Source organism: Mustela nigripes, chromosome 2 (genome assembly GCF_022355385.1).
Source record: "Mustela nigripes isolate SB6536 chromosome 2, MUSNIG.SB6536, whole genome shotgun sequence".
Lineage (NCBI taxonomy): Eukaryota > Metazoa > Chordata > Mammalia > Carnivora > Mustelidae > Mustela > Mustela nigripes.
This window is the reverse complement of record NC_081558.1, coordinates 176,944,047-176,958,295: the sequence shown is the minus strand read 5'-3', so window position 1 is coordinate 176,958,295 and position 14,249 is coordinate 176,944,047. Positions and strand designations below refer to the sequence as shown.

The window sequence follows — 14,249 nt, the reverse complement described above, 5'->3', positions numbered from 1 at the left end:
GGCCCCAGTTTATGTTCCACCACAGATGTCTTTGGCTTCACCTTTACTCCCATTCCTTACTTAAAGGCTTGAGACCTTTGAATTGTTTCCAGGCTGGAGAAACCCTAAAAAAGATCCATGCTGTTCCTGCAGTTTTATGCTGATAGGGTTAACTGCTGTCACAAATTGAGCAGCCTCCAGATGGCTGCCTGCTGACAAGCAAAAATCACCACACCTGAGTGGTTGCTATAACTGGCCTTGGGACTCTCTGGCTTGTTTGTAGGGGCCAGATAGCACAATCCTGAAGTGTGTGGGAGTTACCAACTCTTGGAATGGACTTTGACCAACAAGAAGCAGAAGACAGGAAGATGACAGCAGATTAATTGTTCTCCCTCCTTATTCCACTAAACCCCATAGTTTCTTCTAAGGCTCATCAATTTCAGATGAGAGATGGACCAGTGCTGTAGCCCGCTTGATTACAAACCCTTTTATATTTATGCTTTGTCTTTGTATGATTTCCTTCTTTTTTCTTTCACTCTAGTTTCCCTGTGGTTGTAGCCCCTCCAAAACATTAACTTTTGCCTTCAGTCATTTTCTAGTGATCTCTGGCTTTTAGACAATTGTCCATAACCTACATGAGCAGATCCTCCAGAAGTCCCTGAAATAAACATGTAAACTGAATTTAAAAAGAGTATACTACCTGTATAAATGCAACTTTAAGGTGATTTCTTACTCCTTTCTCCCCACTAACAAAATTGATGCCGTCTCCTGAGCACTTTCCATATAGAAATTGCGGTGTGGTGGTAGTAGAAAGGGTAAGCAGTGCAAGCGAACACCACTCATGAGGCAAAATATGGTTAAGTACTGTGGAAGAGGTTTGAAGTATGTATGAGAAGTGGAAAGTCAGTCAAATTTGGTGGAGCACAGAGTATGTTGGTAAAACAGTGGGAGGTTAAAATTAAAAGGTTGTCTTAAGGTCTCATTATCACAGACCTTGAAATAAATCAGTAGTTTGAACTTTAATGGATGATGGGAAATCTTTAAATGTTTTTAATCATGGTGTGACAATCAGAACAACTCTATGTATAGATACACATATAGAGAGATATAGGGTCTCAAAAATATTTCCCCCTCTACATTAGAATTTCACTTTCATGTAGTTTTCTAGCTTTGTTTCCCTGGAACCTAACAGATTGTCACTACGTTTCCAGGCAATATTCATGATAAAAAAAAAAAGACCCTGGGGCGCCTGGGTGGCTCAGTGGGTTAAGCCTCTGCCTTCCACTCAGGTCATGATCTCAGGGTTCTGGGATCCAGTCTCGCATCGGGCTCTCTGCTCGGCGGGGAGTCTTCCTCCTCTCTCTCTCTGCTTGCCTCTCTGCCTACTTGTGATCTCTCTCTGTCAAATAAATAAAATCTTAAAAAAAAAAAAAAAAAGAGAGAGAGGGAGACCCTGATGGGTAAAATGCAAGTGCCCTGGGGGAAAGAATAAATAAGTCCCAGAGACCCTATAGGGATTCCCTGATTGGGTCTCTCTGAGTGCATTGATGCTTGTTACTGGGCAGTCCTCTTGTAACTGAGCATCCCTCATGGGGATCCTGGAAGCTGTGCCCCTGGAGTAGTTAGAAGAGATGTTGTCTCCTGTGGCATATGCAGCTTTTAAGCCAGGACACCTCCTACACCAATATAAATCTTTTCTTCTTGCACTAAATTACCAGCTTACCAAAGTACAAGGTCTTTGTGAAAGAGGAATGTCTTACTCTGCCCTCTTGGCAAGCTGTGGTTTCTGTCCTTTGTGGGATGATGCTGAACATGGCCTGCATAAATGTTGAGCTGAATCAGACTTGAAAATCTAATGGTTGAAAGACTACCTTAAATAAGACCAGAAAAACCTAGAAATTATAAAAGTGGTATGATTGACTTTTAAAAAATTGTGAAACTGAAGAAATAAAAAACATAAATTCAGAAGACTATAAGAAACATTTGCAGATCAGAAGGCAGAGAAAGAGATAATATCTGTATAATGAAAATATGTCTTACCTGTTAGTAAGAAAAATATAAATAGTGGAGCAGGAAAAAAACAAAAAACAAAAAACGAAGGATAAGAATAGGCACTTACAGGGACGCCTGGGTGGCTCAGTGGGTTAAGCCTCTGCCTTCAGCTCAGGTCATGATCCCAGAGTCCTGGGACTGAGTCCGGTATTGGGCTCTCTGCTCAGCAGGGAGCCTACTTCCCCCCCCCACCCGACCCCGCCTGCCTCTCTGCCTACTTGTGATCTCTCTGTCAAATAAATAAATAAAATCTTAAAAAAAAAAAAAACAAAAGATAGGCATTTACAGAAAAGCAAAACCAAATGGCAAATAGAAAATGAAAAAATTATACTACAACATCACATCCCATTAACACTTCTTGGGGGAGTTTGGTGGAGGGACAGGGTGATATTTACTAAAAGTAAAAATTCCCCTTCCCTAACCTATCCACACCTCTGGAACTGTCTCATAAAAATAAAAATTTTGAAAGGACAACTGTAGAAGGATGTTTATTAAATTTTATTATTAATTTTTTTTGTTTATTGAATTTTACTAGTGATAACAATGTGAATGCCCCATGATTAGTAATGGATAAATAAAGGATGATATATCTATTTCATATACTATTTAGCAGCCTTTAAAATTATTTATATTCCTACCAGTTGACTTGGTGGTTTTTTTTTTAAAGTATTGGCATACATAGAGAAGAAGTCATATATATAAATGTGTGGGTTGATAATATAAGTTCCTTTTGTTGGGGTAGTTGGGCAGTTGATGGAGAGGGTAGATGAAGAATGTGACAAAAAAAATGACAATATGAAAATATATATAATTTCACTTATCAGTTTTATATGGGTATACAAAAAAGAGATGTGATATGGTATGATTATTAAATGGCTATCTGAACACTGGGTTTGAGGTAGTTTTTGATCTTTATACTTCTGTGCATTCAAAAATATGCTTGTATTTATTTATTTATTAAAGATTTTATTTATTTGTTTGTCAGAGAGCACAAGCAGGCAGAGTGGCAGGCAGAGGCAGAGAGAGAAGTAGGCTCCCTGCTGAGCAAGGAGCCTGATGTGGGACTCCATCCCAGGACCCTGGGATCATGACCTGAGCCGACGGCAGCGGCTTAACCAACTGAGCCACACAGGCATCCCCAAAACTGTGCTTGTATTTATATATTATATAATTTATATTATATAATAAATACATATAAATATTTATAAAAATATACACATATACTTAAATAAAGGAAAGACAAAATAACTTTCATTAGGGAATGAACCATTTTGCTAGGTGTCTTTGTACTGAGAAGCAGTATAGGGGAGGTAGCCAGTGTAGGGGAGATAAAGTTTCTCTTCCATCCTCTAGGATTTTTCATTGGGACTGACAAAAAAGGTTTGTAGAAGTAAGGCATACAAATTTTATTTAATAAAATTTTACATGTACATGGGTGTTGCCATAGGAAAATGGAAGATCCATGAAAGTGGCTAATCATAAGTGCTTATGCAGTAGGTTGAACACAGAGTGCCAGTTTTGGAAAACGTTGGGAGGGAGAAGACAGGAAGGACTTTTTAGCAAGATCTGTACAGATTTCTTTTGGCCCAGATGCCCCAACTCTGGTGATAAGAATAGTTCTTCCCTTCTGATATAGAGAGAGTATTTTTCGTATGGGATTTCATCTCCTTTTAGGAAGAAAAAGGGAGGTAAAAATGCCCTTCCTGCTATGCTATTATTCAAGTGCCTTGAATTCAAAATAATCAACATGCCAAAGTGGCATATTTTGGAGAGTCATGTTCTGAATCCTTTCACTAGTACAATCTCCATTTTACAAATAAGGGAACTGAGACTTTTTTTAATGAGGTCATGAACATTTTTTTAAATTTAAATTCAATTAACATATAGTGTATTATTAGTGACAAAGGTGGAGTTCAGTGATTTCATCAACACCTAGTACTCATTATATCATGTACCCTCTTTAATGCCCACCACCTTTTTACCCCATCCCCACCTCTGTCCCCTTCAGCAACCCTCAGTTTGGGAAACAGACTCTCAAGGAGAGCTGAGTAACTTCCCCAGAATCTGATAGTTCATAATTTGAGCCCGTGTCTTACCATAGAGCTAGTAGCTCTACATGCTTTCTTCCATATATTGCATAACTTTTATTTAAAATGAAAGTCTTCTGTCCTGGAAAGACATATATTTGGATATAGATAGATAGATAGATAGATAGATAGATAGATGATAGATAGATATGGATATATAACAGAATATATCATTTACTCTTAAGAGCTTTAGAGAGAACTGTATTTGAGGTATTGATTGTATAGCATATCTTTAGGAATCCATAATTAAATCTGAATGAGTAAATGGTCAGCGCTGCTAACAGGCTGTGTAGACAGGACTATTGTGAATGTTTTGTATGTGTGTATATTGCTGTTTTTAAAACCTTAGACAATCATAGTATTTACCTCTGTGCCCTATATCTGCATAATTATGATGAATTGATATCATTCTGAAATTTATTTGATTAATAGTAGGAATTTAACAATTCCATAGCATTCATTTTAAAACTTTTTAACCCTTTGTATTTAGGTTATCTTCACTGTAATGAACATGATAGTCTGAGATTGAGGTGGCTGAGGCAGACATTAGAATCTTTCATCCCACAGCCTTTGGTAAATGTAATTAAAGTGTCTGAATTGGATGGCAGAGAAATGGGAGATGCCCAGCCTGAAATGTTTGACAAGGTACAGTTATTACATTGTGACAAACCGATGTGCTCCCAGTGATACCACTGTTATTTTGCTTTGTTGTTGTTGTTTTCCATTTGCTTCCAGACATAGCCTGATAGAATTTCTCAGTACTCTGGGAAATTTTGATAAAGTGAACAAGGAAGCAGTTTTCATTTGATGGTCAGCATGGTTCAAAGGAAGTGGTAACACTGGGCTTGGGGATTATTGAATGTTTTTATTTCCAGGTGCCTCAAAGATACTCAGGAAAAGATCAGATATTATTTGGGTCAGTGCACAAACCTGTACGCTATATTGCTTTAATTTGGTAACATTTCATATCAGAGTATGACAATTGAAGAAAAACATTTCATCAAATCAAAACTGAAATATTAGTTCTCAAAAATAAATGCTGAGAATTCAGAAATATAGTAATGTTTGTTTAAAACAAGTAACTTGTAAAAGTTATTGCTATAGCCATCAAGAATATGAAATACGAGTAGATAATAGTAGACTTTTAGTCCTCCTATTCCCTCTCCCCACCAAAGCAAAAACAAACACTGAAAGGACACGAGAAATTTTCCTGTAAAGTACTAGTGAAGAAATGTCATAAAGAATTTACCATAATATATTTTTGGTTTTAAAAGAAATGTCTTTGTTAGCTGTTTTTTGTCATATTTTACATAGCTTCTCCATGTATTTTGACTATATTCTCAATGCATGTGTGCATTATATATCCTTTTTTTCTCTAGGTGTTAGTTGATGCTCCCTGTTCAAATGATCGAAGTTGGTTGTTCTCTTCTGATTCTCAGAAGGCAACCTGGAGGATAAGCCAAAGGAGGAATTTGCCCATTCTGCAACTAGAACTATTAAGGTGAGGGGTATTAAAACAAAAGTTATTCTGGTTTCTAATGTAATTTAAGTTGGCATGAAAAATCATGACACAGAGGATTCCCCAAATGGAAATTGGGGAATTGTTGGTAATTATTCCTCCAAAGGCTGTATTCAGAAAATTCTTAACCTTTTTCCTTCCAGCTCTCATGCTGTAAGGCGCCATTGCCCCCCCACCCCCTCAGTGAAATGTAATATTGCTATGCATTGTTTTTTAAAGGCCACGTATGATTTTATTGTGGTTTAAAGTTGTTTGCAAATCAGGACCATCTCAAACCTAGGGGTCAGCACACTATTCTTTCACCAGAACCGGAACAGCCCCCCATAATAGTAGCTTTGGACTAGGATGTATTTTTTTTTTATAACAGATACATTGTTCTGGATGAGTCAGCCTCCTAGGAAGTTGTGGTTTATTGTTGACATTTACCGTCCCTTGAAGAATTTTCTAGAAGCATGTGTCCACCAAAAGATACTTGGTTTTCTTCCAAATAGAGGCTTTTGGGGACATTCGTACTGGTTCCAAAAGAGTTTTCTAGTTATACCCTACTTGCAGGTAATTCCTATTCAATGCAGAACAAAAATTCTCTGGAATATTTAAAATATAATTTAATGACGTAATACCACTTGGATTATTAACTTTTGCATGTTGCATAGATCCTGCTATGATTTCTTTCTCACCTGAACTTTCTTGATTTGGCTTCTTAATTATTCCGTCAACTCTGGGCCTTGCCATTGTTATACCTTATACCTTATAACAGACAGTAAGTTTTATGACTGCTTATTAGCGTTGTGACCTCTGATTTTTTTTTTTAAACTGTGATTAAGGAACCAACCTTTCTGAAAATATCATTTTTCCTTCTCTTTCATGAAGAATCATCTCTTCACTTCTTTTTCTTCCTGTACATTACCAAGCTTTTTGTGTTTTATATTCTATTGCTTTTCCTCCCATCTATGCTCAGTTCATTGTAATCTGTTTTCTGTTCCCCTTATTCTTCCAAATTTATGCTTGTTAAGGCTACTAAAGATACATTAAATTTACAAATATTTTTCAGTTTTAACTTTACTTGATCTCTTAATAGTATTTTAAAAATGTATCTTATTATATAGCTGTTACATGGAAACATTTTCATTGTAAAGAACTCAAATAATGAAAATGAAGCAAAAGGCCCCTTGGCCATGGACCCAACCAACTACCAGCTTCCTTTACTGAGCTAACTATTGCACTAGTTTGGTGTACTCTTCCAGATTTTTCCTCTAGTTGTTTTTACAGTTTTATGTGCATGGAGAAATACGTTTTAAAAATAACTGCTATCATTGTGTATATATTGTTCTGAAACTTATACTTGATTTTTCTTAGTTTTTTCCTTACAGGTCTGCTTTGTTCTCTTCCACTTTTGTGAAATGTTAAATAAGATCAGTCTATTATATTCTATTTAATCCTCTATTTTTTGGATACATTTATTCTCCCCCCACCCCGCTTTTTTTTACTTAAACAAACCATCCTTTATTTTGTCTCATTGGACATGATACTAGCATTTTTCTTGATTAAATATCAAAAAAGTAGAAACAAGGATCAAACATTTTAGATGTATTGAATTGTTCTCTAAAATAGCTATACCAGGGACTCCTGAGTGGCTGTCAGGGACACGTCTACCTTAGGCTTAGGTTCTGGGATCAAGTACAGCATCAGGCTCCTTGCTCAGTGGGGACCATGCTTCTCCTCCTGCCTGCTGCTCTCCCTGCTTGTGCTCTCCCTCTCTGACAAATAAATAAAATCTTTAAAAATAAATAAAATAGCTATACCAGTTTATACTTTCTATTTCATTTCTATTTCTATTGCATTTGACCCTATTGACTGCATGTTCCCTCTTCTTCTTCTTCTTCTTTTTTTTTTTTTTTTTTTTAAGATTTATTTATTTTTGGTAGGGACAGAGGGAGAGCGAGAAAGAGGGTCTTAAAGCAGACTCTGCGCTAACCATGGAGCCCTGCACTAAGCATGGAGCCCTGCGCAGCTTGATCTCACGACCTTGAGATCATAGCCTGAGCTGAAATCAAGAATCGAAGACTTAACCAGCTGTGTCACTCAGGCATCTCTGCTTGTTCCCTCTTATAGTATTCTCTTCCCTTGATTTTTGTGATGATACGCTTTCCTGGTTTTATTCCTACTTACTTTTTTTTAACCTACCCTTAACCATCGCATTTATTACTCATTGCATAGTTACTCGGTTTCCTTAGGCTGCTAAGGTTGGCTCTCTATTTATCTGATGGCTTCAACTGATATAAGATGCTGTCGCTCAAGTGTGGGTGTCAGCTCATCTCCCTAGCCTCAGACCTATGTATTCAGTTATCTATGACATAATCTCTATTTGGAAGCCCCTTGGAAACATAAAACTGAATTTGTCAAGAGGAGAACTCATAGTTTCTAATGCTTTTCTGCCCCCCATCAACAAAATAAAAAATCAAATAGAAACACCACTAATCTACCTCTTTTTTCTCTATTCTGTATCTCAGTAATTTCTATACCATCATACATTTGCTAAAGTCAGAAATCCATCTCCAGCCCCCTTTCTGTTGTACTCAAGTCAATTGCTATGATGTTTCAGTTGTACCTGTTACATGTTTTTCAAGTCCATCCAATTCTATCCATCCTGAATAGCCTAACCTGAGCCACCAGCATTCTGTCATCTGAATCACTGCAGCTGGCTCCTAAATGCCCTGCAGGTCTCCAGGTGTGAGCTTCACTCCACTCTTCAGTAAAGCAAATCCGATCCGAAATGTGAATCTGATTGTGTCATTCTCTTTTTTAAAATCCTGAAGTGGTTCCCATTACCATTAAGATATTAAGTTCTGGTGGGAAAAAAAAAAAAAAAAGAATTCAAATTCCTTAGTATAATATTCTAACTGTCTTTGGATATGTCTTCTTACTTCATTTGCCTCATTGTCTTAGGACCTCTCTTACTTTGTATTCCACCAGAGCAGTTCTTCTAACTCACCTTACAGTGTTCTTTCTGAGGCCAGAGTGTTTCTTTTCCTTTTGGTTGAGAGTTATTACTCATCCTCTCTTTTCTCTTGGCTAAATCTGGGTTCTTTAGAAATTAGCTCTGACCTCTTCTTATTGAAACCGTATCTGACTGTCTAGGACTAGGATTGATATTCCCTTCTTGTCCTTACTTTAATTTAAAAATATATTGTCAGTTCCTTTGCTTAACATTTGCTTAGTACTTATCTCTTTCTTCAACAAGACTGTTACAAGCCCAATGGGAACAGGGGTAGTCTTACTGTTTTTACTGCTAATACATAATTTGGTGTCTGCTATGTAGGAGGTCAGCAAATAACTATTTAAAAATACTAAATTACAAGGGCTGAGTATTTAGAATTTAAATGTGTAATTAAATTTATAGCAAAGTTAATCTGCCAAAAATGATATAATCACTATTGTGCGGCATAGTAATTAGGCATAAATATAAAGCATTTCTGTAATTTATTTTGATTAGTATTGCTTTTATGTAACCAAAGCATGGTTTTAGTGTCAGTTTAGTTTTTTTCCTTCCATTGGATACACTTCTCTTAACTTCATTTAGCATTTCAGTCATTGTTGTGAAGGTCACACATTTATATAAACCTCACATAGGCACCTACTTACGCCCTAACAACTACTGCCCTTCCTTAGTGGCCACTCCTCTCTCCCATCATCTTATTTCCCAAAAAGAATGACTTTAGCATTATGTCATTTTAGTAGCATATATAAACAAGGTGTAAAACTGTCATCTCAATCACTACAGGTATAGATTTTTATGTAGTTAGATGTCACCCCTCCCATCTCTTATTCTTTTCCTTGAGCAGCTACACTCCATTGCCTATCTCTGATGCCTGGTCTGTGTGAGAGATTTGGGAGCCACCTAAATAAAATAGTTGAAACTCTGGGTCCCTTGACTGTGTAGTTATGATGATAATGGGGAAAGAGTGGGACACCCAAACTATAGGCACAGATAATGGTTCTTATTCCATGACATCTACAAGTTTGGGGGTTGAAAAGATGAAGGGAAAAATGATAATTCCAGTCACAATTTCTCTTTTACCTCCTGTCCTTGACCAAAAATGAAATATATATTAATAGTAATTTTCTCATTGGGGATAGCTCTATCACTATACCACATACAAAGAAATTTCTGAATTTCTTTGAAATCTTTCTCACCTGGTTATTGCCTTACCTTCCTTTAACAAAAGGTAATCCTCTTATTCCACAATAAGAAACAAAGGGTTTCAAATGCAAACATAGACAGGAAAGTAAATATATTGATGTATGAGTTTTAGTCACAAGTATAAAGGATTGACTGTAGATCCTTATTTGCATTTGCAAAGAGCAATTAGAAAGCAAGAAAGCAAATATTGCCTAACCTGATATTGTGGACAGAAGATGACACTCAGAAGGGAGAAAATGAGTGGAACGGATAACTGAGAGGCAAATAAAGAAAACTTTTTGGAAGGCAGCTATGCTCACCACTATACCACCAACGCAAGAAAACTTTTTGTACTCTTTTGTTGGAGACTAGTATTTGCATTTGTCAGCTGACCGATATGGTACTCAGAGATACGTTATGCCCTCTGTGGCTGTACATTCATTTGCCTCACCAGAAATTATTCATATTTATATTAATTAGGCGTCTGCATGGTGTTCACAGTTTTAACTTTTGAGAACACAATACTGTACAAGCAAATACTACTCTTAACATATTTTTATGAATGTGATACTTAAAATAGAAATTTTGCTTATTACTATTAAATATTTTATCTATTTATTTGAGAGACAGAGATTGCATGCAGAGCAGGGGGAGGGGCAGAGGGAGAAGGAGAAGCAGATTTCCTGCTGAGCAGGGAGCCCTGTGTGGAGCTAGACCCCTGGAACCAGGCATCATGACCTGAGCCAAAGGCAGATACTTAACCATTTGAGCCACCCAGGCATCCCAACACTTTATTTAATAGAAGTTTCTGGACGTTACTTTTTTTTTTTAAGAGTAATGTTAGTAGATATCTAAGTCTTTTAAAATTCTTTTAAAAATTAATGTATGTTTATAATCATGAAAATAGTAACCTAACTTGATTTTTCGTTTTAGCATGGAAAGCATACTGGAAGACACAATGGTGACAGGAGCTAGAGATCCCAAAGCACATGAGTTCATTGCACACTTATTGAGGACTCTTTCATTTATCCATACAGAAATGGAAAAATTAGAATCTTCTATTTAATTTATAAAACATGAAGGAAAAGTTGTATACAACTCATACATCTTCCCCTGAACCATTTAAGAAGATAAGAATGTGGGACAACATTATAAAGAGTAATTGAATATAAGCCAGTTTTATTAATGGAGTACCACTTGAAAGTATAACTTTATTATTACTTAGAATAATTTCTGAGACCACTCATTTCTGTTCCATACTATGTATGTACATACTACAAAGTCAGATTCTCTTGCTTAATTTTTATTTAAATGTATTAGGAAAACAGTGGGAAAATATACTGAAAATAATATACACATAGTCTCTTTAGAAAGTGGCATGGTGGGCGCCTGGGTGGCTCAGTGGGTTGAGCCTCTGCCTTCGGCTCAGGTCATGATCTCAGGGTCCTGGGATCGAGTCCCGCGTCGGGCTCTCTGCTTGGCGGGGAGCCTGCTTCCCTCTATCTCTCTCTCTGCCTGCCTCTCTGCCTACCTGTGATATCTCTCTGTCAAATAAATTAAATATTTATTAAAAAAAAAAAAAAAAAGAAGGTGGCATGGTGTTTGTGCAAAAGGCATTTACATGATTTTTAGGAGGGAAAGCATGAACCGAAGAGTATGATTTATAACAAAAATATTGGTATGTTATTGCAGTACTGTATCATGTCATCCATTTCCTCAGAGAAAATCAATCACATTTAAAATACTGACCCCTTCCGGTTTTCTTTTCTCACTAGTTGACAAGTAAAATCCAATTTGTGAACTCATTGAAAAGGAAGCTTAGATTATTCAGTAACATTCTGAAAATTTGTATAAATCGTCCAGATAACTATCCTTAAAAAGTAGTACTCTGACAGCAAGAATTGTGTTTTAAAAGAAACGTAAAAAAAAAAAAATCCCCAACAACTCCTCTGTCATGCTTTCGAGCTGAGATAAGGAATACCTAGTGATTATGGAGCATGAGTCTTCATCATTCATCAACATAGTGACCAAAATATTGATGTGTTCATGTTGGAAAAATAATATTTGGATATACAGTTCTATTAGAATGGAAGATTTCCACCACTCTTTTGGTGGTGGAAATAATTTTGGTGGTATATAATTTCTTCTTAAAGATCAACTAATTCACTTAGCTTTGCATGCTGTCATTATATGCTTAGTCATATGTTTGAAACCCAGAAAACAGAAGCAAACCACTATTAATACTAATACTCTTGCTACTACTACTACTTTACTTTCTCTTTTTTCTTCTTTTTTTCTTTAAGTTAAATGGCAGGAGTCAGAGGTTCTCCAATTAAAAATATGTAATTTGGGCAAAGTACACACTTTTTTAAATAAGAGTCTGCAGATCAAAATATTCCACATTAAATGAAATTGTAAAAGGTTGAGGGGACATCTGTGGTTTGTAGCTACTATATTTTCAACATTAAAAATATCTCAAGTATAGATTGACAATATGAAATAAAATTTTGAAAAGGAGATTTTATCAATACTTATGAATGGGGCACCTGGGTGCCTCAGTGGGTTGAGCCTCTGCCTTTGGCTCAGGTCCTGATCTTGGGATCCTGGGATCGAACCCCACATCAGGCTCTCTGCTCAACGGGGAGCCTGCTTTCCCCTCTCTCTCTGCCTTCCTCTCTGCCTATTTGTGATCTCTGTCAAATAAATAAATAAGTAAAATCTTAAAAAAAAAAAACCCACTTATTAGTTTATCCAACATTTATTAAGTATCTTGTATCAGAACTTTGCTAGGCACTGCAGATACAAAAATATATGTGAAATGCTCCTTGTTCTCAAGGTCCACAGGGCAGTTGTCATAACATGGGGCAACGACGTGGTAACAGAGTAGAGTACAGAGGTAGCAAGAGGAGGGATACCCAGCTTTGGTCAGGTTAAACAAGTTCTATTTTACAAAATAAACAACAGGTAAATATTTAAACTAAAGGTGTTCTCATCATTTTTCATAACCTGGAAGTAATATAGGCTCATATAGCATTTGAAATATGAAAAGAAATATAAAGAAGAAAATAAGGCATCCATTGAAAGAAATTTATATTGACTTCCTTTGCATATAGTAATCATAACAATAGAAATCATAGTGATATATAACTTGATATCTTTTTCTATTTAATTTGTTTTGAATATGTTAACCAAATAGTATTTGAAAATACACTTTTGAAATGGCTACATCATAATAAATCGCTCCATTCATTCCTTCATGTATTCAGGTACCTAGGAGTATTAAAGACTTTCTAATGATAGGATCTCATTCATGCAAGAAATAGGTACAAAAACATCCTAGTGGAGAGTAAAACATCAGCCTTTTCAATGATCCAGGCAACAGCTTGATAACTCTTTGGGGAAGGAGTTAGCAGCTGGCCTGTGATCCATTTCTCTTTTGATTCCTAGGGAGGCATTCCCCCGGAAAAAAAGGCAGGTGACCCTGTTAAACATGTTGATAACTGACCTCCTTGGTAAATAGACTAATGAATTTTGCTGAGAGAACTCTTACTTGTAGTATGCTTTGAGCAGAATATCCCTAGTTAGGATTGCCATGGTAAACACAACCTAGAATCTAGATTTATGAGGCACAGCTTCCTGTAGAATGTCATACAAGCTATTCAGCTCCCTAAGATATATTGGAGATGTGACATATCCTAAATGCTCCCCATTGTGTGAGGTGACCTGCGAACTTTGCTTAGAGAACTCATCTGTTATCTGAGCTAGAAAACATTCTGAACTATAAGCAGGCCTGAGGTAGCCACATCAGATGTCCCTGCCTCCTGTATGCCATTTGATTGCTTGTATACTTGAAATTATTAGTAAAGTTTGATAGTGGCTACGATATCTGGCTTGTGAGACTGATTTGACAATCCAGTCCTTTGTGTTAACTTGTCCCTGAACCCCATCCAGGGACCTCTGAGGAAACCTCTTACTCCAGTCCCACATCTAAATCTTGAAATTCAATCTGCTAATTCACATAGCTCTTAGGCAGAAAGTAAGAGTCTTCTCCCTTTATATCCTGTGCATGGAAACATGATTAAAAAGGTGAAACAGTATGACTGGTTGTACCAGAGTTAGGCAGTTCCAGGAGAATAAGAGTTTGTGATGTTCCATGAATACTAATTTTTCCATTTTGGCTCTACTCTTTAGTAAAAATAATAACAATGTATGCTGTTTATTGACTGTATTAGCTACTTCTGTCCTTGAGTACAGCAAAGAGGTGGAAGGAATCTTGAATTGTTTACTCCAGCAACATGCCTATCCCTGCCCTGTGGGTGGAGGAAGGTGAATCTCCTTTTTCTTAGAAACAGAATGCAAGGATGGTGACAGTTCTCCCCTGTATATTCTGCTTATTGTAGTCTAAGTGTTTATTGAGTGCCTTTTGTCTTCT

General features: G+C 36.6%; 1 protein-coding gene across 1 annotated transcript in view; it reads left to right on the top strand.

Annotated features, from left to right (window-relative positions):
* The window catches only part of NSUN3 (NOP2/Sun RNA methyltransferase 3), a 54,022-nt gene that overhangs the window by 18,253 nt on the left and 21,520 nt on the right, over positions 1–14,249 (top strand). The window contains exons 4-5 of the mRNA XM_059392128.1: positions 4,609–4,763; positions 5,498–5,619. Coding sequence (XP_059248111.1) covers positions 4,609–4,763; positions 5,498–5,619 — 277 coding nt within the window. The remainder of the gene's footprint in view (positions 1–4,608; positions 4,764–5,497; positions 5,620–14,249) is intronic.